At 41.1% G+C, this 27,962-nt stretch overlaps 1 protein-coding gene across 1 annotated transcript; it reads left to right on the forward strand.

Annotated features, from left to right (window-relative positions):
- Positions 1 to 3,252: 3,252 nt before the first annotated feature.
- LOC140937087 (UDP-glucuronosyltransferase 2C1-like) lies at positions 3,253 to 13,453 on the forward strand. Its single transcript, XM_073386622.1, has 5 exons — positions 3,253 to 3,397; positions 8,131 to 8,737; positions 10,039 to 10,248; positions 11,124 to 11,412; positions 12,033 to 13,453. Exons 1-5 carry the CDS (start codon positions 3,254 to 3,256, stop codon positions 12,313 to 12,315), a joined length of 1,533 nt encoding a protein of 510 aa, XP_073242723.1. The 5' UTR covers position 3,253; the 3' UTR covers positions 12,316 to 13,453.
- The last annotated feature ends 14,509 nt before the right edge of the window (positions 13,454 to 27,962 follow it).

A 27,962-nucleotide genomic window follows, 5' to 3' on the forward strand; every position in this document is an offset into this window, starting at 1 on the left:
CCAAACAATTTTTGCTCCAGAAGATTTGGGGGTCTTGCACAAAGATAAGCAGTCTGGTGCTTTTTCGTTGCAACCACTGCATCGTGCGGCTGTAGCCGTCCACCTCCTTTTGAAAACATTACGCTTGGCTGTCTAAAATTCTTTTCAGGCCACTTTTCTCCCAAACACAAACCGTTTGGTCTTCTTTTGTCCTGCAGCAACAACTCTTTTCCGGCCGGTTTGCGTATCCCGGCACCCCAAGACCCGGAGAACCTTCCCAGCCAGTTCTGCGTTTTTTTGTGTCCGTCTTCCAGAAGGGCTCTTTGGACAGCGATTCTGGTTGCAGCCCTTTCTTCCCAAAGCTCAGGGATTTCCTTCGTGGCGGCTTCCAGCCGCTCGATCTCTTTCTGCCGTATTTCTGTCTTTCTCTGCAATTTTTTCCATTCGTGTTCCCCAGTCCAGGCGCGTCTTTGCTTCCAGCATCTCTTTGACGCAACAAGCGCCCTCTTTGATGCTTGCCTGCTCCAAAGCCTCCATCACCAGCTCTTCTGTCACAGTTTTGGAAAGATCCTCGGACACGCAGGCGTACAGCAGGACCCCGGTCCGCGTTCATCCGCTTCTTTGCACGTCGGGATGCCGCAGCATCCGGTAAAGGTGCTTGTTGGTACTGTGTACATAGTGCGCCAAGTGGCGTCCAAAGGTTTCCCGCACCTCTCCTGCCTCTAACTGCGAGACAACTTTGTTGTAGAATTCGGTCGACGTTGTGCCTCCGAGGCGCATTTGGAAGGAGGTGTAAACGTGGTCGCTAACGCTGGCCGTATTGTGCAGAATGCACCCGCCGCTATCGAAAAAAGCAAAGTCTCCTTGGCGGGAAAATCCGTATGTGTCCACCAAATGCTGCGCCAACGCCGGCAGGTCCAAAACGACACAAAAGTCTTAAGTGTAGTATATCTGATAGAGGCCAAAACCGACGGTCCCAGCAAGCGCCGCATGGCTGGCAGCCTTTTTTGCAGCTGTTCTATTTCCAACTCCCAAACATCCACCTTGGCAATGAAATAGCCCACAGCTTCCTCTTGGGGGTGGGGCTCCTTCCACTTACGGCGGGCCCGGTAGTTCGTTTCTTTTTCTATTTTCTCCACCGTCACCACCATGAGGCTGTTGAGGGACGTTTTATCGACGACGTGGCCGATCGCGACGCTTTTGTACCCGCCCTCCTCGCTCCAGACTTCTCGAGCCCTCCTCGTCGGGGGTGCACGAAACTCGACCGCGCACCGACGCAGTTTGGGCATTCCGGAGCGGCCCGTAGACGTAGAAATCGTCGAAAAACACCAGCAGCAGCTCTAAGAGTTCGAACTTTGTTCGCCCTTGATGTCCGGCCAAATAGTTGACGCTTGCAATGTCGGGGATCAAATTGCTTTCCCAGACGACGTTCTCTTGCAAAATGTGTTTTCCAAAGTAGCCCTCTTCGTTTCCATGGTGCATGTATACACAGTAGCTGAAAAGTATATGTCTAATTGGCGGGCTACTTGGTAGCCTGAGATCCAACTAGGCAAAACAAATCTTGCAGGTGCGCCTCTTGGGTAACCGAAAATGTTGGTAGCCCTGACAAAATTTCCGCTACTCTGAATAACATGCTGTGCCACAAAAGGAACCAAAGTGATACGAAGAAGAGAAAGTGGAAAATCAGAGGTTTTGGTTTGTTCGATCACCGATCGCTTTGTGAAGGTATGTGATGTAGTATGCAGAGTGAGAGTCCTGTCTGTTGCCCCATTTCTCACCCGCATCGCGAAAAATATGTTCGCTGTGGCCGGACCCGCAGCCATGCCGCGGTATCGTCGATTCAAATGCAGTGTAGTATATAAGGTGATAAAGCCCTGTGACAGCTGGCTAGGCCTTCATTTCAGTATTTTATGCTTTAGCCACACAAAGATTTAAAGGCGGCTAAGGCATAAAATACTGAACGAAGGTTTAGCCAGCTGTCACAGGACTATCACCTTATATACTACTAGCGCAAACCTCTGCGATGATTAGTGTGTACGCGCTCAGATTTAGCATTCAGAATATTTGTTTTAATCAACGAAAATGGAACCGAAAAGGTCTTAGCTACCACTCCCCTGCAACTAGGTGTAAGCTAAATCAAATTTATCCCTCTTCTTTTTAATTTTCTGTTGTGTTGTACTACGTTGCGATTAACTTGAACTACGCATAAAATTTCAAAGTTGGCTAAGATGTTGACAGTGTGTGCAGACCGAGCTTTAGTCAAGTTGTAGAACTCAATCATGTCGATTTATAGCTCAAAAAAGGTTTAAACGTTTTACAAAACGGACGCTTCCGTACAACTCAGTACATGCTGATTTATATACCAAAACAAAGCCCAAGAATTTTTCTTCCATTGGCATTTTATTTCTTGTTGTACCGATCCGCGAGTTGCACGAGACTTGCACTAAGCATATTAAAAGGTGAAAATGACCTACCTTTTTAGCATGACTTCAATTCCAACGATCGCAACGCCGATTTCAGTTAAATGGATCGAGCCGCTGTGTTTTGCTGACAGTTCCAGCATGCATTATCCTCTGGACAACACACATTACAAAAAATTTCAAACAAAATATTTTAATCTCTCACAGTGGCAACAAAACCTCATCACTACAGACTATTGTGAAAAAAAGCTGTCATTTCTTCTTTCATGTTGACAACATTTCGCGGGTATTTTGCCTCTAATCCAATGACTTTACCGGAGATCGACCATTTAATTTTTCGCGGCACAAGCGAAGACATTTTTCGCTAGTGAACCAGTGCTGGTTACATTCCTGCCGAGCATACGTAATAGCAACCTATAGATTAGGATTACGGGCTCTGCGGTCGCAATCAAAAAGACTCCATTCAAAAATATTTAACCTGTATTTGTTGCTGAAAGCTTTCGTAAGGGTCTTCCTTTTAAAATTCGTTTAGCTCATGATGGCTGCCAAGAGAGCCCATTCTCTATTTGCGACCTCAAACATTTGCGTTGACTACAAAGACATAAACAATATAAGTAAAAGTTGTAGGTTAACTACTAACAACGGGCTTCAGTTGTAACAGAGTTTTCTTTTTTTTCGTCTAAGGAAAATACTCACTAATCACTTTATTACTATCTATTTATTTTGGTAATTCTTATCAACCGTTACTTTCAAGATTTTGTACTCCGAATCCGGGTTCCTTTTCCGGATTCCAGATTTCCATGGTTTAGGGTTGCTCTCAGTTCGTGCCAAGGATCATGCATAGAAACAAAAAGATGGCGTTATTGGTGCTGATTTTGCTATCACTGACTGTCAGCTCCGTTTCATCGGCGCAGATTGCTGGCTTCATATCTCTTGGAGGATCGCAATATATGACCTTGAGACGTATCTTGGAAGAACTGGCTTCTCGGGGCCACCAGGTAGGACAGCCAAAAATAAATTCATTCTCGTGTCACACAAGCTATTTAATTTACGCTGGAGTGCTCCATCAAATTAAGATGAACACTTTGAATCATCTTAAATTCGGTACTGAGAGTACTAAACTGCGAAACAGAGCGAAAAGATTCAATGTATTTTGTGAATGCCAAATAACTATAAAGATACAATAAAAGTGAATACTCACTTCAGTGAGTTAAGTTCTCAGTTCACTACGTAACGTTCGAACTCATTTTTTGCCTTCCTCGCTCAAGAGTGTGGACTGTAGATGATAGGAGAATTAAGTTATTCGCATTTTTTGAAAGGCATCTCTTTAGCCCTTTTAGTCGTTTATTATCATAAATTGGACTAGGTACACTGTAGAGCTTTGGTTTGAGTGCCCAGTAAATCGATCGGCTTCGAAATTCAGTCCTGAAAAGTAAGGGTAGGTTTCTATTGCTAAAGGTACGTGCGTGAATATAGTCACGCGCCATGCACATTTATATGCATTTTCCGCCGTGGGTAAATATTAATTTTAATTTAAAGTTTCCATATTATCACTAGCAATTGTGCAATCGCCTCGACTTCGCGAAGCGGGAAAATTGGTCAGATGACACGGATTTAAAAAGATGTTATGTAACGTGTTTCGAAGTCTCGTGGTCATCGAAGTAGGCTAGCGATGAAAAAGATCTCAAAAGCAGAAATTGTAAGTTTCGAATCTTTTCTCACTTCAAGTAAGAATGATGTTGTAATTGGTAATCTTATCTTTTGATTAATTAAACTTCAGTTGACTATGACGGACTCACGTATGCTACGATCCGAACTTATAGTCTAGTACAAAATAAGCCCTTAAGCGTTGAAACCCTGGGGTTGTTCTTCAAACCAAAGCAGCGCCTTAAACCATAGGAGCGAATCACGCGTACAGTGTACAGTATGACGTTACCGGAAGCTTAGAGTACATCATTTTTTCGGTCAGTTTAATAACTCTTGCAATTTTAAACGGCAGTTTTCCAATAAAGTGAAAATGGATACCGCATTTAGGGAACTTAATTTCAACTGTCTATCGGTTCAGTCGTTAACCAAGAGATAATCTAATTTTCAGATTTTAAATTTTAAACTGAGTTTTCATGTAAATTATAAAATCTTAAGTTTTAAATTTTAAACTCATTTTTTTTTTAGCAAAAAAATGTAGTAACATTGTTTTTTGTTGGAACACATGATCTATATTTAAACTGTAGTTAGATAAGAAAGTATTTTATTTTTCTAGTACACACGGCCCCTCAAGCATCTTACTGCTTTATTACTGATCGTGTTTAAATAAAGGATATTCATTCATTAATCCATTCATAAAGGATAGCGTGCAATATGATACTATAGATTTAGCCAGGGCTAAAAGCGAAGCTCTGGTTAATAATACGTGTAAACAAAAAAATTAAATCGTGTAATGCTAAACGGGGACGACAATGAAAATGGCTTCAAAACTAATAGATCTAATTAGCAAAAAAACGAATTGCACGTGCAGCACACTTTTTCTTCTAATTAGAAAAAAACAAAATTTGCCTCTTTTTTGGCTTTTCCTTGCCGTTGTTTTGCACGACTACAACGCTGTTTTGTACGACAAAAACGTCAAACGTCCTAGTTACAAATTATTTTTATGGAGGGATTGTCGTATGTGCTTACCCAATATTTTGTTTCCTGTGTTCATGTTGGCTTTTATTTTTCACTGCCGCTCATTTTCACCTTGCTGGCCGCAAGCATTTCTCATTTTCTCACCGCCTTTTTGAATTTCCATGTTTTTCTTCCTACGAATTCGTCTCACTCGCTCTAGCTCTTTCTCTGTTATCCACGTTAGTGGAAACATAAAAAATAACTCCGAAAAAGACACGACTTTGTTGTTGTTTTTTCTTTCTAAAGTCCGGGCGGCCATGTGATTTCCTTCCAAATAAAAACGTGAGTTGCATTTGGGTTGCCATACCTGTTGATTGAATTATTTTACATTGGTATGCCTGTGGTGCGGACGGACGGTCGCTCGCTCGCTCGGTCGGTGTACGGTCACGTGATTACCAAATTTTCTAGGATGGTAGATTACCACATTTCCTTAGTTATGGGGCTCCGCCCACGCACGGCGGAAAAATTAAATAAGGAAGAAGGGAACGTTGAAAGTATAGGAAAAGAAACCGTTGAAGTCGTTATCCAAAGGAAATTTGAAATGTAAATTAGTATAAATAAATACGAATGGAAGAAATAAGGAATGTATTACATTTCATCTTTGCTATTACATGTAATTCTCAAGGGCCCAAGCCTTTTGCCTCTCTTGATGAGGTATTCTTCTCTTATTAGCTTTTCACACACTGTCTCTATTGGATTTAATTAGTTCTAGTGGAATACGTGTGATGTCATTAGCAGAGTGATCATTGGCAAGAAAATGTTCTGAGACCGTGGTGGGTTTGGAGATATTAGATAGGTTGTCAACTGTTCTGCGGTGTTCTTTGAAACGGTCTTTAAGTCGTCGTTTAGTTTGTCCGATGTACCGTTGTAAGAAGCTGTTGCACTGTACCATGTAAATGACGTTTCTGGAGTTGCAGTTGTTGTGATGGGTGGTAAGTCTGGTTTCAGTTGTAGAGTGAAATCTGTATGAAGTTTGTCCGCCAGATGTGCAGTATTTGTAAGTAAAACAGTTTTTTCCACGTAGGTATGAGCCTCGGGGTTGGTTGTGATGGGTGAGATTTCGAAGTTTAGCTCTGACGAGAAAATCACTGAGGTTACTATAGTTCGTCTATAAGATGCAATGGGTACAGCTTTAAAAGAAGTTATAACAACGGGGGATGAAATTAAGATGTGAATTTTTTTGCGAATAATGGACGAAAAGAAACGAAGAGCTGGGTTGTACATGATAACGAAGGGAACATGACCTGGTTTGTCCATTGTGGTAGTGCCACTAGGCGTAAGTGCTTCTATCTGTAAGTGTGATGTTGTTAATTCGTTGTATTTCCTGTTGAAGGAAATAGCGGTTGTAGGCACGTTTGTAGAGATGGACGATAAGGTCATTGGTGCGGAGTGTAAGGGTCTCGTTGGTAGAACAAATGAAGCGGAGTCTAAGAGCTAGACTGAAAGGAATAGCACCTTTTGTTTGTATGGGGGGACATGGCAAATGTAGTAATTAGTGGTGTTTGTCAGTAGGTTTGGTGTAAGGGTCAGTGACGATTTTGCCGTTGTGAAGTGAGACGTTGACATCGACAAAGAGTATGGATGTGAAGGAATAATCGAAAGCGACCGTTTTGGAGAGGTGGCCGTTATGGGGAGATAGGGATGTAATATAACACCTACTTTTGGGGAGGTTGGGCGGGAGGGGAGTGTACTACGGGATTATTAATTGTGCCCAGTTCATGCCTGCTGTAGCCTTCAATCATATGGTAATCCAATCATAAAAGAATTATGTATAGAGAAAAATACACAGTAAACTTTGAATAATGTTTTGAATCAAAATGTTGACAAAACAAAACGAAAAAGGTTTGCAACATTCGCTATGAGTATTGAAACAATTTAAGCTCACTGCAGCATATAAATGGAACACAATCAAAATACGTAACTATATCATTTGCTGCGAGTAATCATAGAAGCGCCTTACGGATCAAATTTCGTGATCATTCTTCACTTATTCGTCAGTCACTGAAAAGAACTGGCCGTTGTCAAGAGTTTATTTTGGCAGTTGGGGACGCGGTTCAGTGGCCGTTGCCGTTGTAGAGGGGTTTTATTAATTTCGCCACGGTGACGCAACACGGTGACAGGGCATGAAACAAGACTTACCTCCCTGCAACTGATATCAACCCACTCATTACCCACCCAGCCCATGAAAGGTTGTACCACACCACCGTGGTCTACGCCCCCTACTCTTTACCAACAGAAGCGTGGGTTCTTTTACGTCGAACAAGAATCAGAACAGTGGAGGAGCTATACATGGGGGCCTAAAGTTTATCGTCCTTTTCCGAGAAGGTTTAGACAAAAGTCATTGTATGGACTGCCAACGGAGACAAAAAAGTGGCCGTTGTAGAGAACGTACGCGTGTAATGCATTACTGCCTTGCATTCATGACTTGTGAATTTTTTCGATTTCACTTAGGTCAAGTACGATTACGACTTTTTTATGTCAAGCAAGCTGTGTTCTAAGATTTTTCTCCACTACCAGTAATTGCCTGTTATGAGACCTTCTGTTTTCTCTTTAGAGATCATCGGCGTAGCTTGTGGGAGCAAAGTGCAGGGGTGTTTTTTTCACTAAAAGGCTCTCGAGAAAGCTTCACTCTTTTCCATTCTCCCCGCGGATTTCAACCCAAACAAAGATGGTAGTAGCCCCTGTAGAATAAAGCAGTCGCGCGAGACACATTTCACCAGCTACGCGGGCTCTGTGCCAGGTCTAGATCGAGTTGCAAGTTTGATTAAATTGATAATGTCAGCCAATGAAGACCAAGTTTGGTAATGTGTAGTTACTAGAATTCATATCAAGGCGACGAGCCCTTGTACGTGGTTTAAGATCCGTATACGACACCCATAAAGAAAGGCCTCCGAGTAAAGGTCAGAGTAGACTTGCTACAAATCGACCTCTTTCCTCTTTCATTGTGAGGAAAAGAAATTGAATTGAGTATCTGTGTAAATGTTATTAGCAGACGCGACTTCACGTCTGTTAACATAATCAGGAGGCAGAATTTCACCACCACTGAGGTTTTTTTAAATTTCTTCCTTAGGTATCGCTAATCGTTCCTTCCGCCCAAAAAATAAAACCAAGTGAGAAGGTTCCACACAAGACTTACCAAGTGCCCCTCAAACCTGACTACCTCGATGATGCAATAAGGCTTGATATAAACGGACCCTGGTTACAGGCACAGAAAAGGATGAGAGACGTCCTGAATATTTTATGCGAAGGTGCTTTAAATAGCTCACAGGTGCTTAAAGAAGTGAAAGATTTTGACTTGCTTCTTTACGCCAGTCCCATGGGAATGTGTGCTCCGCTGGTTGGTGAACTCCTTGGCATTCCACGAGTGGAAATTTTGCTCTTTGCACCAAACACCCCGTTTAGTTTTGACCACATGATTCCCATGCCTGTCTCGTATGTACCGCTAAACATGCTGGGATTCAATGACAAAATGATGTTTATGGAGCGAGTTATCAATTTGGCTGCCTATTTTGGTAGTAAGCTTTTGTGGGATCTTGTAGTTGCTAGTATGATGAACGACCTCAAGGTTAAGTACAACATTAAACCTGAAAGAAGTTACCAGGAAGCTGCTGGTGGTGCTGAACTGGTTTTGATTGCAGCAGATTTTGCATTGGAGTATCCTCAACCTCTGTTACCAGGTATGACATAATTTCAATCATATAATCTTGAGTAACCACTGTCCCAGGTAAATTTGCGTGCTAAATTAGAATGAAATTTTATAAATGGGCCAAAAATTAAGCTCAATTTTGTCTGTTTGTCTGTGTTTGTCTATGTCTTAGTATAAATGTCCAGAAATGTATCTTTTTAGTTTCCGTCTAGGAAACGTAACTTTAAACTTTATCGAGATTTCTGAAGGTCAAAGGCTCTTTTCCTGACCTTTATCCATTATACTCACACCAAACGGATTTCACTAAAAAGAGGAATAGGGAACGTGAAACGTTTACAGGCTCACATATTACCTTGCGTCTTGTCTGACAAAGGTATCAGAAATACAGTCCAGTCTCCTCCCCAAAACCACCACCCAAAAGGCGAAGATTTAGTGGTCGCTTACGGGAGGTGGCAGCGTATGAGATTCTCTCTCTCTCTCTCTCTCTGTGTTTTTTTTTTTTGGCTTCCGAGAAAAGGTTCGAACATATCTACTTTTGGAAAGAGAGCTCGTTGCGTGAAATTCGTAGGTTATGATATGTGTAGTTCCATCGACTGCCACTAAAAGTTTGTGGCAGTTTGTGAGTCGTGCAGTACATACAGCGAACATAAAGATCAAACAATGCGTCAAGTTTTCGCATGCAAGAGGTTAAATCAATGGAACATTCTCAAACCATCACTTGAAAAAGTGGTCGCTGTCGCTTAACAGGTGGTCGGCTGGATGGAGGTTCCATCTGTAATGATTTGAATGGCAAAATTTCGGTGTTTTGGGTTGTTGGTCGCCTATGGGAGGAGGTCACTTACGAAGGGTTGTCGTCCATACTATTTCTACTTTAATTTTCAATTAGATGAACAGCTGGTAAGTGCTGTATATTGCCTAACATCGCTTTACCTTGTCACGTTAATCAGAATTATGCCCTTTCTTTTTGTACTTTTTTTTTATGTTGGTGAACAAAAAATTATGAAAGTAAGTTTGGTTGTTTCCAACCTCGTTCCCACTGTCCTCTCCTACGGGTAGGAGAGTACCCTGGGAACGAAGGTTGGGTGTTGTTCTTGGTGTTGCGACTACTATTGTTAGCTCGCTTTTGTTCTGTGGTCTGTTCAGTGTTCAGTATCTTTTCATTCTTTTTTATTACGTCATTTGGCGATTGCACCCGTTCGCAACACCAAGAAACTTACCAAGTTTTTAAGCAATCTGGGGGATCTTATTAGTGGGAGGGAGAAAAAACCTACGGTAGACCATTTTGATCACTAGGATTTATTGGTGATCCGATCAGAATTTACACCTCATTAGGGAACCGCTTGGTCGGACCTCTGAATGTCAGAGATACCATTAAACCTCTACCACCTGACCTGGACGAATTTGTAAGCAATTCAGGAGGACATGGTTTTATCATTGTTTCCTTTGGATCCAATGTGGCTTCTATTCTTCCTCGAGAGATTGTAGACATGCTTGCAACAGCTTTTGGAAAGCTAAAACAGCTTGTGGTGTGGAGACTTAAAGGTATTTTATTATTCACGGCCAGTTATCTTTCGTTCAATAGGGAGCTTTAGCATCGACGAAAGCGACGGCAGCGAAAACATCACTTTTAAAAGAATTAGCGTTTTTTCAAACTTTGTCGCGTTTAATCCAAATTGATGAAAATGTCAAATGTAGGCGAATTTCCCTGGAATTGATTTCTTGGGGAACCGCTCGCAAGTTTAGAAAGAAAAAGAAAAATTTGTCGTCGCCTGTTTACGTCCTCCATATAATGTGAAATTAAGCATTTTCACGTCATAGTCCTTCAGTGACGGTAAAGAAATGTACAAAAAACCAAGATGCAATTGCAGAGCTGTTGTTTGGTTTATATAAACTTATTGTTTTTTTGCCGTTCTCGTTGCCGTCGCCGTCGTCTTTGCGAAAGCTCCCTATTATTTCTGCAATGACGCCCCACGTAAGGTAATCCAAGACTGTCTTAGATTCTGGATTCCATGCTGTGGATTGTGGATTCCATGCTGTGGATTCGGGATTCCTTGCTGTGGATTCCGGATTCCTTGTCAGTGGAAGCTGGATTGCGAATTCTACCGTTAGCGGGATTCCGGATTCCTCAATCTAGATTACGGATTCCAAAGCCCAGGATTCCGGATTCCACGAGTAAAGACTTCCTGGATTCCACAATCCTGATCCCCTTACATGGGGCGAGTGATGAGCGCGGGTATTTCAGGGAAAACATAATGTGTAAAAAAAATTGTGCCTGCCTATTAGCAGCTGGCATTTATTGTGAGTCTGAGAATACAGAATCCATGTTTTTTTCTTTCTCTTGAATTTAAACTTAAGATTCCCTCTTAAGGTAATGACATTTCCTACAACAGATTATTGACCAAAGTCCTTTTTTGCAGGCTATATCCCCGCCTTCCTTGCAAAAAACATTAAAGTTATGGATTGGTTACCTCAGAATGATTTATTGGCTCACAAAGACATAAAGGCTTTTATTTCTCACGTGGGTCACAACAGTCTTTATGAATCCGCATATCATGGCGTTCCCTTGGTCTGTTTCCCTCTCTACGCAGAGCAGCATGCTAATGCCAAGAAAGTGGAACATTTTGGTCTTGGTTTAGCAGTGTACCATGACCGTACTAATGCTCAGGAACTGTATAAAACGATTGAGCTGGTTATCAGTGAACCAAGGTAATAACAAAAAATAGACTCATTGAATTCTGCAATGCCGATCGTACTACGAGAAAATTTATTTTTGCAAGACATGAACACGACACCGATAGAACCCAAAACAGAGCGGGCTTACGTTGTAGCTGTCAACAGCTGTTTTGCTATTTCTGTGGTTCGTCAGGACGGCGCAAAAACAGACAGAACAAAGACGCTCTGCTGAGAAAATACATACAGTTGTCTTTGATTTTATTCATTAAGAGTATAAGTTAGCTCCAGGGGAACACTTCCTTGTATGGCCCTATAATAATAATAATGTAATTTATATAGCGCTTATACATCGCTGTTCTAAGCGCTTTACAATGTAAAAAAGGACATAAGAATATCATTAAGCACAAGCTTACATATAAACCTACTGTACATATTGGGAACTGAATGTTTGGCTTTTTAGCATACACATCTTAAAAAGGGAAGGAAAAAAAAAACAAGCAAACAAACAAACAAATATGATGGAACTAATCATGAAATTGAGAAGCGCATCATTATGACGTTTATGTAATTTATAAAACTCTTTCTGCGCCATGCGCTAGTTTGGCGTAATTTATAATTAAAAAATGAAATTAAGAGTGATTTTATGGTTTCAGATTCAAACAAAGCGCAATGCTTATATCCAGCCAGTTGAAAGACCGTCGAAGCCCCCCTCTTCAAGAAGCTTGTGATTGGATAGAGTATGTACTAAGGCATGGTGGAGCCAAGCATCTTAGACCTCAAGTGTTTCACATCCCTTGGTACCAATACTATTTACTTGACGTCACTGCTTTTCTTGTTGCTGTAGTTACTGTGATTGTGGTGATGATGTGGTTGACTTGCAAATGCCTGTGTCGTTTGCACTGTAGGAGCGACGATGGCAAAACAAAGAAGGAGTGAAACAAATCAAGTGATGTCGACTTTGGGACTTAAAAATGGCCCTTCTTTACGAGAATAGCGTTCGTTTGAGCGGCCCTGTCAATGTTTCAGTATAATTACATTCTCTTTTCTTGTTGATGACCAGCTGTCGTTAACCAAGGGTGTTTTTCTTTACTAAACTCCTAATAGGGATTTTTAACCAAAAACGGATCGTATCCAAAACTGGATACTTTGGATACACGTTCGGAAGGGTTTTTATGCCACGGATCCGAAAAGAGTGAATACAGCCAGCGGTAACTCAAAATAATTTTAATACATACATCAGCCGTTTGACTAAGCCGCTCATTTTTACGGTCATTTTTGAACCCAAGGTATGGGCTAAACGGTCGATTTAATAGCCGTTTTATCGGGTTGGTAAAATTTCCATACAAACAGGACCTGCATTGCTCTAGTTCACAAGGGACAAAACTGCTACAGAACTTCGCCAGCGCCTCTTGCGCCACTTTACTTTTCAAGTACATATCTTATTGCAAGACTCTTCTTCATTTGGCCCGTCTAAAGCAGCATCCTTGGGCTAATTGTCCAGAATACAATGAAAGATCAGCAAAGTTGCAACATTGTAAGCAGCCGTGCTAAATTCTTTCCCCTTTTTTGGATATCTTTTCTTTTCTTCACGAAAAATACTTGTGATCGGGATTTTTGATCTGATCTTAGAGTGCGTTTTTTGGGAAAATCCAAATCCGGATTTCCGAGTCCAAAAAAAGAACAAAAAAACATTGTCTACGAAAGTTAAGCACATAAGCTTAATTTCTTCGCCGAAGGGTCGAGTTGACAGGTTTTCCACTTCAATTTCATTAAAATAACAGTTATCGAGATCAAGGGAAGGTGAAGTATCGTCTGGTAAGGCCATGGCCCTCGAGGTTACATGAAACAAATTTTATAAGTTTACTGTAAATGTCGTTGTTTTGATTTTCTTTGCACAAAGTTCCCGCTTCAAGCCTGACACCTTATGAACGACAAACAAATTAATCTTGTTTGAGGAAATTTTAGTGTCTGACTGTTTGTTTTATTCAGAACAAGAAGATCTGATTAAACATAAAAAGACATATTGAATATTGAAACTATTCGTTATATCGGGCTCAAAATCTCTGACATAACTGAAATTATTATGCTCTTTCAATAGTCAGAGATTTTGTTTTCATTAGCTTCATCACATAATAATAAACATATGTTAATGAATTATTTCATATACTTCACATCAAACATAATAGGGCCATTTATACGAGGAAAAATAAGACGCGTCTTACATAAGACGCGTCGTAAATAAGACGCGAACTGTACCATTTATACCAGCATGTCTTATCTAATAAAACGCGTCTTAGCTAAACCGCGTCTTATTTTAGACGAAATGTGCCGTTTATACGGAAAGTTCGCGTCTTATTTAAGCATATAAGCTTATATTTAAGCATATAAGCATTCCTGTTCATTTCGAGAGACAATTTCGATGTATTAAAATTCATACTTGGCTACGAGGCTTAAGGAAATAAAACAAAAGAAATATATTATTCATCGCTGAGCGTCAAGATGATTCTTTAATTTATTCCCCCAAGCCTCAAAGCCAAGTATGAATTTTAATCGAAATTTGTCTATTATATAAGACATTTACCAGATGGTAAATATAGTTAATGGAACATGAAGCCCCGGGGGGGGGGGGGGGTAGGCTAAGGTAGCCTGCCTCAATGTATGCTCTGTTCGATCTTTAAAGCCTTATTTAGGAATGAAAGCACGCCAATTTTAAGATACAAACAAAACTGTTCGTGGTTGGAACCTGACTAATTTGTCGTATGTTTGTCATCATATTTTTCTTAGCATCGCGCACATTGGTCCCTGTCTTCAACGCCCTATTCATGGCTAGACTTTAATCATGATAAGACTAGGTAGCTTATGGTACAAATGTATTCATTGGTCGAGATTTGAGACACTGTCTAGCTATAAAGTTCTGCTATTTCAGACCTCGTCATTATTCGCCTAGCTTGCACGAAAGCAAACAGTTACAGTAATTTTGTTTCCCACCCTCCCTCCGTATGGAGGAGTTTTGTTGTGTTAGGTATCAATAAAGTTTGGGGGGTCACTCCTTGTGGTGCGGTTAAGTCTGCGTTGCGACTTCCCTCAAGCTTTTGGCATTGCTTGTGTCTTGCCATCTTATTCATTTGCCTTAATCTTGTCCGATCCAGCCCGTGCGGCGCTGGGGAGATAAGAAAGGCTCTGCCAATACTCTTGTCCTACCCCACGGTAGTGGGGCGATAAGTGAGGCTTGTGTTTTTGCTGTGCGCATAACCTGAAGTCGCTAGAACCTGCCACAGGGCTGTGTCCCCCCCTTATTACGCCATCTTCTAGTAATGGTCTTAAATGCCTGCGTACGCTATTTACTTGTGTTACCTTTTCATGCGTATCTTAAGCGGAATAGTGACATTAACAAACATAGAAATAAAGGATAAAACCTTTTAAAAGTTCTTTATCTCAAAATGTTTGCCGTGCTGGTTGGAAATAAAACTGCAAATAAATAGACTCAAATGCACGGGTAAATTCCTCAATAAAGACTGACGATAATATAGCAAAGACGGCACAAATGTTACCTAGTGTTTATTTGTGTCTTTCTATGAAATTTTAGCACGATTTGACCGATAAAACATGACATGATCTAACAATGTAGTAACACCGACAAAGGTAGGACAGAATTGCTAGCTGAGCGATAAAAAACGCTTCGTAAACAACTCAAATTTCATTTCCTTGCCAAGCTCAAATTACTCTGCGAGCAGATAACTTAAGACAGATTTATCTGTAGGTTGCGCGGGCAATGCATGATTTCCAGTAACAATGTCAAACAGTGCGACTATGTACTTGTCTTTATGTGTATAATAAAACAATTATTAGATTCGGTTTTTGTGATATCAGGAATGACCAAGGTCTAAGTAAGTGTTACCAGCCCAAGCCGTCGGCTCCGTTAATAATTGACTTATCTCGACCTTGATTATTCCGGATATCACCTGAACCTCATCCAATAATTGCTAAAACAGTTGATAGTGTTTTTCGCGCGCTCTAATTGGCTACTCAATCAATGAATATCCTGCTCTATACACTGATTCATCTCCAGTTCCTCCGAGGGAGCGACACCAAACTCGCGTAAGTTTCGAGCAAAATGCCTTCCCGTTTTGCTGCCGTAACAAACAAAGAAATTTCAAAACTAATCAAGCAAGCTGTTCCCGAAATACTCGAACAAGGTGACGAAGTTCGGAGTGGAAGTTTTAACGGGTAAAGCTTTGTCTTTTTTACTAGAATTTATCGATAAAACCAGCGAAAAAGTTTTTTGTTTACAAATGCAAATTAAGCTTAAGTCTTGCGTTACTTTATTTAGTTGACTTGTTCATGAATAAGCTTAAAACTAAATCTAATAATCTTTTTTACAGAATGATTTTAAATACAAAAAAGAATTCACAACTCCTTTTGAGGAAATTTCCCCGCAAGAGCTAAACAAATGCCTTCAAAAGTTTTATTTGTCGGCAAGAAAAAGCGACGACCGCTGCCGTTCGGTCATTGCACGCCAAAATTGTAATCGTTCCAGGCAACAGTAAATGAGTTAAAAATCATCATTCTTGTGCTGAATTATCTCACTGTTTAAGTATATACTAAAACAACTATTCACCTCAGTGTCGGTGGCTAGTGGTGGTTATTTACCTTGCCGCTAACGCGGCCTCGGTAAATACACCACTAGCCACCTCCACTTCGGTGAACAATTGTTATTTATTAATTCACTCAAAATATTGCTCCGTTTGTGATTAGTTCAAATCCCAAGTATAATTCATCGTAACCAGCTACCGCTGACCAAATTTGAAAGAATTCTGCGATATGTGACAAATGATGTCAATTCTACATTATAAATTTCTTGAAAACTGGACAGTTAACCGAGAAGCCCTGGAGACGAGGTTTAGGAGTAAAAAATGGCGGAACATTTAACTCGTTTAGCGAAGAAGAAATAAGCAAACTACTGGCTGAAAACTTAGCAAGAACCGCAAGAATACAATTCCACAAACGACATCTGCAATTTGGAGAATATTTGTGGTGAAGCATAATAATGAAGTGGGGACGTATTGTTTCCAGCTGCGGTTTTTTGCTCTTTCTACTCCTCCTTCGGTGTCTATATCTTGATGGAGAATATCTCAAACGACTCGTGACAGTTCGTTGCCTCCGCCTCCTCCGTTTCACCTTTCTCTACATTGCCGACTCTGAAAAATTCATGTTGCTTTGCCCATCCTGCGAACAATGTCCACGGAATTGCTGTTGATTACCCATTGTCTTGTTGGTTTTGGAACAACGCCATCGCACATTCTTATGGTAGCAATGCTTTTTTGGTTTATATGGCGTCTAATTATCCTACGTTCTTCAAACGGCCTGAGATCAGGCTTTACAGATGTCATTGCGCATATTTTTCCAACACAATAGCATCGTTCGTTCGTTCCATCTTTTGCTAATTGGCGATTTGGTATTTAACTTGAATCCTGGACCCAATTAATCTCGGTGATTGTTTCAAAATGCAGTTATCATAACCGTGAAACTCAATTGTCATCTTCGTCGCGAAATATTAGCAGTTTAATTAGCGTCCGTAGTTCATCTGTCTTGACTCCGATTGTTGCAGATAAACACCTCTTTGATTACATAAAATTATGCGATTGCAATGCTGAACTCAGGTGTTGCGATCACTAAGACTTGGCTGACTACTGGCGAAGTGGGCTTGATATACTATGACTTGCTATCTGTCTGAAGGAATGATGCTGGCGAGAATGAATCCTTTGAATACTCTGAATGGACCATCTCATCACCTTCCCTCAATCTTCGGCTTGTCCTTCTTTATCGTCCACTTTATTCAGCTGATCACAGAGTCTCAACTACTGCTTTCTTCACTGAGTTCTCTACTTACATTGAAACCATCCTTCCCTCCAAAGAGCATTGCTGGTGACCTAAATATCCACGACCATGTCTCCCACGATCTTCACTCAGTCAAACTACTAGATCTTTTAAAGTTTGTCGTCCTCCAGCAATACATCACCGAGCCTACACAAATTCAGGGTCACACACTTGATCACGTTATACAATGCTTAGGAATTCTGCTATTCGTCGGTTATCCAGGAAAACGCCCATGACGCCTGGCTTCTCTTTCGATCTATAGATAAGCTACTGCAAAGGCAAACTGAGAAGCATTATCCTTCCGCGGATAATTAATGATAAATAACTTACTAAAGCTTTTGCAGATTTTTCACAGCCAAGAAAAATGTTATTTCTGACGAATGAGCCCGCGAAGAAGACAGAAATAAATATTTTGACGGCACGAGATACAACAGGGCCTGGGTACTAGGCCGGGTGCACCATGGGTAGCCATACCGGGGGTATATAAGGCTGCGTATATCACGTGTGCGTCATCTAGGCTTACGAACCACCCTCTCTTTGGTTTTTCTTTATTTTTGTTTTATTTATTTTTAGGAGCAACATATTCTCGGTGACATTGTAAAGTCCCGTAGGAAGGGCTTTGAGCTTGAGCCTTGGTTCCTACCCAGATTTCCTGCCCGCATTTTTTCCCTTCGGGGTTTTTTTGGGCAGGTTTTTTCTGGCCTCCGTCTGACCGCATTTACTTCAGTTTGTAAGCGGTAGCTCAGCTCTGCTAGTTTTCAGTTTTTTCCCGTTTCTTATTTAATGTACTTGTACGTTTATCTCAGTTTTGCACCTGCTCCTTTACTTGATATATTTAGTTTCTATGTATGTCTAGGTCAGCTGTCCCGGAACCGCTCTTTAGGAGGCGACATAAGTCTCGTTTGATGCAGTTAGGTTGCAGGCAATGTTACAGACTTCTAGCCAGGGTCGTTATCCATTTGTTTACTTTCAATGTCCTGCCCTAGCCTTTTATGGCAGCCTTACTGGTTATTGGGCTACGTGCCTTGTTGGGTACATTAGTGGAGATAATTCCCAGTTTTCCTGGCACTCAGCCTCTGTGCTCCTGAAGTGTTCCCGGTCCTAGTTATCCGTTGATCAGAGTTTTATTAAATTTCCCCAGCCTAACTGGCAGCCTAACTGGCACTAAGCCTGCGTGCTTCTTAAGGGGGACTCAGGTCGAGATCGACCAGTTGTAGCAGATCTCTCTTTTGCTTAGCCTCTGTGCTCCTGCCGTGTTCCCTGTGCCAGTTATGAGTTGTCAGAGTTTTATTAATTAGTTTCCCCAGCCTAACTGGCACTAAGCCTGCGTGCTTATTTGGGGGATTTAGGTCGAGATCGACCAGTTATAGCAGTTTTTCTTATTGCTTAGCCTCTGTGCTCCTACCGTGTTCCCTGTGCCAGCTATATGCTGTCAGAGTTTTATTAATTAGTTTCCCCAGAATAACTGGCAGCCTAACTGGCACTAAGCCTGCGTGCTTAACTGGGTGATTCAGGTCAAGAGCGACCATTTGTAGCACGAGTTTTTTCTTTTTGTGAAAGCTAGTTTATGAGTGTTGTACATTAGGTATTCACCAGTAATCACCTATTATTGTATTTACATAAGTACTTTGTAGGGTTGGCTCTCGCCAAGCCGTCCCAAAATAAACTTATTTGCCATTACGTTTTGTCTGTTGATGTTGTGTAGTGGAGTCAAAATAAAAAGGATTTGTGAGGAGCTTGTACTTAGGAAAGTGGACTTGTTCACTCCCCTGGTCTGGCTGAGCCGACCTGCATGTCATGGTTAAGTTAGTTTGATTTCATCACTGATGAGGACGTCTTGAAACTGATCAGAAGTTCCACTATCAAGGCGTGTAAACTTGATCCCGTACCAGCAACCATAATCCGAAGTCGCTATTCGGCTCTTGTCCCGGTATTCAAAACGGTAATCAAACTGTCGCTGTCGACTGGATCGATGCCAGAGGATCTAAAGATTGCTTCGCTGTGGCCGCTAGTGAAGAAACCGAATGCTGACTATGAGCAATTTTCCAACCAGCGCCCTGTGTCCAATATGAAGTTTCTTTCAAAACTGAAAAAAGAAGTCTGTATTTGTGTAGTTGAATAATTATCTTACGGTTAATGACTTGCACCAACGTTTTCAATCTGCGTACAAAGCACACCACAGTACAGAGACCGCACTGCTAACGATCACAAATGACATCTTACTGTCACTGTACACGGGGGACAATGTGCTCCTATTGTTACTGTTACGGTTCATAATTCTTTGCTACTTTAGCGTCTGGAGAACTCGTTTCACATTGCGGGAACTGTTCTGCAGTTGTTTCGTTCATATCTGTCTGGCCGATCTCAGTTTGTCGAAATTAATGGAACAAAATCGTCGGTTAGGGATCTGACTGTGGGAGTTCCGCAGGGCTTTGTCCTAGGTCCCATATTTTACCTATTAAACACCGCCACACCTGCTGAGATAATTCGAAGTCATGGACTCGACTGTCATTTCTATGCTGGTGATATTCAGCTCTACATATAGTTCAAAGATTGTGATGTCGATGTTGCAAGGCTGCGCGTAGAGAACTGTGTCGCTGATATAGTCATTGGATGGACGTAAACGAGCTGAAACTCAATCACGACAAGACAGAAATTATGCTTGTTTACTCGAAGTACCATACTCGTCCACTCTTCAGTTACTTCAGCATGGCTAATGAGAGGGTGACAACCACAGCCAGAGCCAAGAATCTGGGAGTAGTACTTGATGACAACATGTTATTCGACGTGCACGTCTCAGACATTTGCAGATCAACTAGCTTAGGAACTTATCAAAGATAAGGAAATAACTTACAAAGAAATCTAGTGATCTAAACTAGACTATCGCAATTCCTTGCTCTACGATTGTAGGAAAATGCAGTTGACGAAGCTTCAATATGCTCGGAACACTGCCGCCAGAATCGTTACTCAGACTCGTAAATTTGATCACATTAGGTCTGTTTTATTTGACCTTCACTGACTTTCTGTTAGTTATCGTATTGTTTTTAAAATTCTTTTGCTAGTTTTCAAATCACTTTATAACCTTTCACCTAGGTATCTGGCTGACAATTTAATTATCAATTGCATTCTGGGAACCTGCGGTCCCCATCTAAGCAGCTGTTGGAACAACCTCGATCATTCACGAAAACTTACCGGGACAAGGCTTTTTCAGCATGTGCCCCTAAACTGTGGAACTCACTACCATTAGATTTGCTTAAGTCACCACCTTTAACTCGTTTTGAGAATGGATCGAAAACATAACTTTTTAGGCAATTTTTAGAGAGTGAGGATTTTAAGACCTGCAATATATGGATTATGCATAAATTTTTAATATTTTTTATTTCATGCTTGTGATATGTAAATTGTTTCATTCTTTCCCTTTTTTTATATTGTTGTTAGAAATTATTGCGTCATTGTGGCGGGAAAACTCGTCACGTGATCTGAAAACTGAGCTTTGCACAAGAGTCTTAGAACTGTGTAGTCGTTCGGAGTCGTGGAGCTGATCAAGTGTGTGGATTGAGTTTAGATCATCGAATTTTTACGCGAATTGATGTCGATGAATCCTTTAAGTGTAGAACAGAGTACAGAATTGTAAAATATGAACATGTGAAGAAATAAGCTTTAATGGAGTGAAGAATTAAAGCTACAGAGAACTGATTATATATACAACATTTGGTTACAATTGTAACGCGCCATGAGCTCAGGATATGAGCGCTATATGAATAAAGTTATTATTATCATCATCATCATCATCATCATCATCATCATCACCCGTTCGTGCGATTGCATCTTAAATAAGGTCCCTGTAGTTGATCGCTTTAACTCTGACCACTCATTCGTTTATTGTACACTTCTATCAGACAGACCTAGCGTGACTACAGTGCCTTGGTACAATGACGAGATAAAGGCCGCTAAAGGCTTGAGACGTAAGGTTGAAAGAACCTGGAGGAGTACGAGACCTCTGTCTGACTTGAATATTTTCAAGTTTTTACAGAAACCGCGTGACGTACCTCATGAACCAGGCCAGGCGGGCGTTTTATACTAACTTTATTGATGAGAATACCACTGAACACAAAATGTTATTTAGAGATACCAATCAACTCCTTGCTAATAAAGAGGAGCTGTCGTTTCCTAATTATCAGGACAAATCAAAACTAGCCAATGACATCGGCGGTTTTTTTGTTGGCTAGAAATAGATAGGATTCGTTCTGATATCGATGCTTTAGGGTGATAAGGGTGATTATTCTTCTCTTTGGATATCCTGCGGCCATTTCTCTGAGGAATGGAAAGAATCTCTGGTTAATCCGATCCTTAAGAAACCTGGCTTAGACCCGACGGAGGTGAGTAACCTCCCCCCTGTCAGCAACTTGCACTTTTTATCAAAACTGACAGAGCGTGCTGTTTTCCACCAAATTCACAGTCATATGAGTCGATTCGCCCTTTATCCAACCTTACAATCCGCTTACCAAAAGGGTCATAGCACAGAATCAGCGCTACTGAAGGTCCAGAATGACATTCTTATGAATATGAATTGCAAGCATGTTACCGTTCAAGTTCTTCTAGATTTGAGCGCAGCGTTAGGCACTGTTGACCATTTCTGCTTGCTCGTCCTAAGTCAAGTATCGGCATTAATGGCACCGTCCTGAACTGGTTTACGTCTTATCTTGACAACGGGTCGCAACGATCTCGCTAAATGGCTGTACATCTGACAGTTTTAGGCCTCCTTATGGCGTTCCACAAGGATCGTGTCTGGGGCCATTGTTATTTACCATTTACTCTAGGAAACTCTTTGAAGTCGTCAAATACCATCTACCTGAGGCACATGCCTATGCTGATGACACTCAGCTTTTCCTGTCGTTTCGTCCTGACTCGTTCGTGGATGCTTACGGATAAGCTTCAACTTAATGACGACAAAAATGAGTACATGTTGATAGGAACGAAACAGCAACTTTCCAAAGTAATATTGATAGCCTTAGGAGCATTGACGTTGCTCCTATCACTGTGGCAAGAAATTTAGGAACATGGTTCGGTTCTAAATTGAATCTTCAGGAACAGATCCACAAAACTTGCAAATTTTTGTTTCCGAGGGGGACTGAAACCGAAAAATCTGCAATGCTCCATGGAGTGCTCCATGAAGAATCCTGCCCATTCTTGCTCATTCCCGCCCTCCCGCGTTAGACATGGCGGAGGAAGGAATCGAAGAACTTGTCAGAAGAATCATTCGAGCAGCACAAGGAGCAAACACATCTCAAACGTGTCAACACCTGACGAAGAACTGAGGCGGCGATTTAAGAACGAGATAGGCTCGATCAGAAAGAAAGCAGAACAGGCTCTCGTAGAAGCGCTGGTGAAATATTACCACAGGCGCGCAGAAAGATTAACAAACAAACTTCGTAAACTCGAACAGTATAAATCTCGCAGGAATACTGTAAGGAACAATATAGGAATACTAAGCAGACGTCTCACCAGAAAACGCAATTACCGGCTAAAAAGAAAACTGTCAACAAAGATGACAAAGTAAATTGAACACCAAGTGTGTGCGAATAAACAAAGTGAATCTTACTCTTGTCTCTTATCAGACTCCTTAGAAGTTAGGGGAAAGGGAAAGCAAGCCGCAGAGATAACAAAGCGGCCAAAAACCGCAAAAGAAAAGAGCGGAGAAAAATCAAAGACAAACAGCGCTTTTTTAACGCCATTGAGTGACGCAAACAGTATATCAAAAACCTGTCAAATGAACAACTGACAGATAAGCAAATTACGCTACTATCGTTTGGTCTAAAGTTTATCCCTACACCCGTGACAAAAGAAAATCTTATCAGGCGCCAGCTTCTCGCTGATTTCAATGAAGTTGCGAGACGAATGCGACTACAATATATTTTTCACGAGGAAGAAAACGAACCTCATCCTTTCCACGTGAAGTCGGACTGGGAACCACCAGTCCAGCTATCTGTAGCTCTGGAGACCTTCCTAGAGGAGGTAAAATTAGAGCTCGCAAGTATCGAATTTGACAAGCCAAAAGATAATATATCTACGGGAGAGCGCCAAGCTCTCAAAGAGTTATCGCGCAACAAAGGCATTATTCTTAAGAAATCTGATAAAGGTAAACACCACCGTATTGATGAGCAGACAGGACAAACTAAACGAAGGTCAGGTTCTGCTTGATGATTTAAATAACTACCGACCTCTAGACAAACCAATGGTTGAAACTACAACCAAAAAAGCTCAACAACATATTAAAACACTGCTCTCAGAAGGCCACACTGATAAAACGACGGCCAAATGGCTCTCCCTTACGCCCGATCCTCCGCGAATCCCCGTGTTTTACACACTTACAAAAATCCACAAACCGACACCTGTCGGAAGACCTATTATACCAGGGTGTTCCGGACCTACAGAATTGATCTCAGCATTTGTTGACCACCTTATTCAGCCAATAGCACAACTACAAGCTTCGTATCTTAAAGATACGACAGACTTTATTAACTTCATCCAGAGGATTAAACTGCCTAAAAGTGCCATACATGTTTCAATGGACGTCACAATACAAAAAAAAAAACAACGAGAGGGTATGACGACTGTATGCCTTGCATACGAAGAATTTCACCAAGGAACCCTCCAGTCCCTACCAGGTTTTTAAGCGAAATGTTTAGTCTGATACTACTAGAAAACTCGTTCCAATTTAACCTGAAAGATTATCTTCAAACCCATGGAACAGCCATGGGCAAGAAAATGGCCGTAGCCTTTGCTAACATCTTCTTGGCCAAAATAGAAAAAGAACTTACTCAGACCGAGCATCTTTTGGAAAAGGTTTATATCGATGACGTCATATCAGTATGGGACACAAGCAGAAACGAAATAGAAGAATTTCTTCTACAGGCAAACAACTTCCATCCTACAATCAAATTCTATCACGGCTGAAATATCAGAAACAGAGACTACATTCTTGGACACGAAAGGTACAAAGGTGTCAGATTCAACAAGGATTCTATCCTTTGCGTAAGAACACACTTCAAGCCTACAGAAACATTCCAATACACGAATTTGTATTCGTGTCAGCCACCAGGCGTCACAAAAGGCTTCATCAAAGGAGAAGCGTTACGGCTTCTAAGAACAAATTCCTCTGAAATCACTTTTGAAGAGAACATGAGGAATTTTTCAACACGCCTCAAGAATAGAGATTACCCAGCTACAACTTTAGAAAGACATCTCTCAGAGGTCATTTTCGCAGACAGAAAGAAAGCACTAGAACAGAGAAACAAAAATGCAAGTAAGAAAATACTACCCTTTGTAACGCAATACCACCCTACGTTGCCCAACCTCAAGAACATACTCATGGGGAAATGGCACCTTATACAGAACCAACCATATCTCAGAAACATCTTTAAGGAACCTTCCCTCATTTCATATCGCAAAAGAAAAACCCTAAAAGACACTCAAGTAAGAGCTAAACTATGAAGGTTTTAAGAGCTTCTGCCTGAGAGACCGGGGCAGGCTTGGAAATAGGGGTCGGCCGATTTGGCTCAAATTTGGTACACTTAGTTACTATGGAGACTTATGCAATATGCCAAAGTTTCAGCTCCATTGCTCTAATTTGGGCTGAGTTCTAGATGTTACCCTTTTTGGGGTCCCCGAAGGCTTTTTTTATAGCCCATTTTGGGCACTTCTCAATACTTTGATTACAATATCAGGGATATTTTAAGCCAAATATAAACTCACTTTTTATTATCTCTATCCCTAGGGGGTTTTATAGCGAAACATATGGATCAAAGAAATATTTCTGTTGTCTGTGAAATAATTGTTTAGTTAATGCTCTTAAAGACATTTTTAGTGAAACTGAAAATAACCCAAATTTAAGTCGGATTTACTTGAGTGCCCACTTTTGAAATAACACAATTCCGACATGAACAGAAAGTTTAGCCCTAGGTATGTAAAAAACAAGGAGAAAATACTAAGGTTACGGCTTTTTCACTGTGTGGCCTCGCTTTGAAGATGCTAATACAGCCACTTCCGGTCTAGTCTTTTTTCCCTTATAATTAAGCTTATATCGAGTATATTGGCCAAAACTTTCCGATAACTTAACCTAAATAATACTGTCTGTAGCACTTTTACCTTCTTATTCCACCTGAACGCTAAAATTGGCAAAATATGAATATGCACGGCTGGAGATGCTCATAAAGTCACTTCCGGTCCAACAGTTCACATGAGAGGATGGTTAAGTAAGGCATTTTTATATTCAAAAAATCTGTTTGGAGCTCTTTCATTTGCACATATTTCTGATTGCACTTAAAACTAAAGTTGGTTAAATATAGATATTCTCTCAGATTGCATCACTTCATCTGATTCTGGCTTCCTTTTGTGGGCGGGTGAAAATTACAGAAAAGCGTATTTCAAAACAAAAAACTCACCCTTCCAAGCCTAGTGAAAGCTGATCGAGCAAAGGAATTTTGAAAACTTATGACGGTAAAAAGGTGCTGTTATAGCTCAACACTGTTTTCGTTGTTCATGAACACCAGTCAAATTCAACAAGAATTCTGAACATATTTTCCTTGCTTTTTATCCATTAAAACTCACTATGCGTAATAGGGTGACTGTTAACGTCTTTAAGTAATTGCATTAACAATGTTCAACACCTATCATGACAGTATTTGCAGCTCTTAGATCGGTGGGTGCAGATGTACTTGTCTAGTACAAGAGCAAAAGTGTCCTTCCTTGCTTTGGATCCAGTAACTTCTACGTCCAGCGACAAACATGCCTTTTTCAGTGTATCTAGTCGAAGGGTTTTGATCTTTCCGTCTGTAGCTAGATGACATAAATTATGCCCCTGGAACAAAATTGGGTGATCTGCCTGTACCTGACTTTCTATGACAAGCTGCAACAGTTGTAAGTTTTTGTCCTGGATGTTTATATCCTCATCCTCAGTTTCAATACCATGGTTTCCTTCATCAATGTTCTTTGCACGCTGGGACTTTGAGAGATTTGAGAAAAAACTTGCAATCTGCTTTGAGGTACGCCACTCAAAAGGTTGGAATAATAAGCCACCAGTCGTGTTTCTTACATGTTTCATTTCATGTTCAACCTGTTTTGGATCTACTTTGTTGCCTGTCTTTGCTCCATCATTGAACCTTTGGATTAAATAGTTTCTAACGTCTTCAGACATCCGGCTTGACTTTTGGACGGTCTTAAGCGCCCATCCCTCAACTGCTTCTTGGCAATCCAAGACGCCTTCTTTACCAGCCTGCATTGATGGAAAAGTGCGCTGTTTCTGTAAGCTTACGTTTGATAAGATGCTGGCCCACTTTTTCTTGATGACATCGTACGCAGTGTCTTGCTCCTCCACGAAGAGATGGCGTGGAAATGGAGGAATGTCCAGCCACTGAAGCCCCAGAGCAATTAGATGGTGACGAAAACGGATTAAGAACTTTTATTGCTGTAGCTCCTTGAGCATTGGTTGTAAGGGAAGAATACGGATAAAAATGACCTTCCCCAATCTGATATGCTTTCCATGCCCGAATACCATCATCAAAGAACATAAAATTGTTCAGGTAACTGATACCTGAGATCTTTTTCACCTGTGAATTTTGGGTCGATTTATCAATTACAACGACTGCAAAACGACATCCCCTAACGCCTTCATGAGATTGAAGTGCAATTTTCATTTCTTCCGCAGTAGTGATGTCATGGCCCTCATTTACCCACCGTCGCATGTGGGTTTTCATCGAGGCAATTCTACGGTCGCAAACGTCTTTGCCCGATTGCAGATCACAGAAATCATACCGCTTAAACTCCAATCCATGTCTTTCCCCCATGGCTTTGAGACTCAAGACAAGCTCAGTGTTGTGATAACAACCGGCGTTATCAGAACGTAGGAAAAATTTGGCGATGGATGGGTCTTCCATCTTAATTACGCTAAGAACGTGTTCGACTATTGACGCAACGCTGAACCAATCCTGGGTACAGGAGTCAAAGATGTGAACAAATGTGTCCACCTCAACTCTGTCCTCATCTTCGCTAGCTCTCTTAATCGAACAGGTCACATGCCAGCTTCTCCCACGCTTATCATAGAAGTCGTCCATCCTTTTGCGGAACTTCATTGGGATAAATTTCATTGCTCAGTCCACGATCAAAAGGGTGCTTTCTTTATTAAGGTTAGTTAGGACGTCTTGCTTAGCCTTTTCCTGGACTACTGTGCGAAGCAAATGCGCCTTCCATAAGAGGATGGAATTTGTGGCCTGTTTATGGTCATACTGAGATCTAGCCCTTTGTTCTTCTGTCAAGGAAACGTTCTTGTCATTTAACTTCCCATCGATTTTTTCAACTAAACAAGTAAGCCGTGCACATTCATGACAGGATAGTTCATGCTCATGGTTGCATGAACTAGAGTAGTCACTATTATTCGGATCACTGAGCGAAAACGTGGTACAGTGATCTTTACATCTCTCTTTGCTGCCCGTGTGAGTTTTGTAATCCGTCTTGAGGTATCTCTTACCAGCCTTTAGATCCTCTTTGATAGAATTTGCTCAGGTGACATCGACCCCGTTATCTTGCAGCACGTTTACAATGGATTTCAACTGATCGAAAGCCTCCGCACCTTCTGTGGCGATGTAATCAAGTCCTTGTAACGAGACCTGCTTTGAAGCAGAGCATGCCTCCAATATCCGGAAGAGTGT

This window comes from Porites lutea, chromosome 5 (genome assembly GCF_958299795.1).
Source record: "Porites lutea chromosome 5, jaPorLute2.1, whole genome shotgun sequence".
Classification (NCBI taxonomy): Eukaryota; Metazoa; Cnidaria; class Anthozoa; order Scleractinia; family Poritidae; genus Porites; species Porites lutea.

Bases quoted from the DNA above. Each gene is read 5' to 3' on its own strand.
- LOC140937087 (XM_073386622.1), top strand. From the start codon at position 3,254: ATGGCGTTATTGGTGCTGATTTTGCTATCACTGACTGTCAGCTCCGTT. The intron at 3,398-8,130 runs GTAGGACAGCCA...TTTCTTCCTTAG, and splicing joins TGGCTTCTCGGGGCCACCAG to GTATCGCTAATCGTTCCTTC. The intron at 11,413-12,032 runs GTAATAACAAAA...TTATGGTTTCAG, and splicing joins CTGGTTATCAGTGAACCAAG to ATTCAAACAAAGCGCAATGC.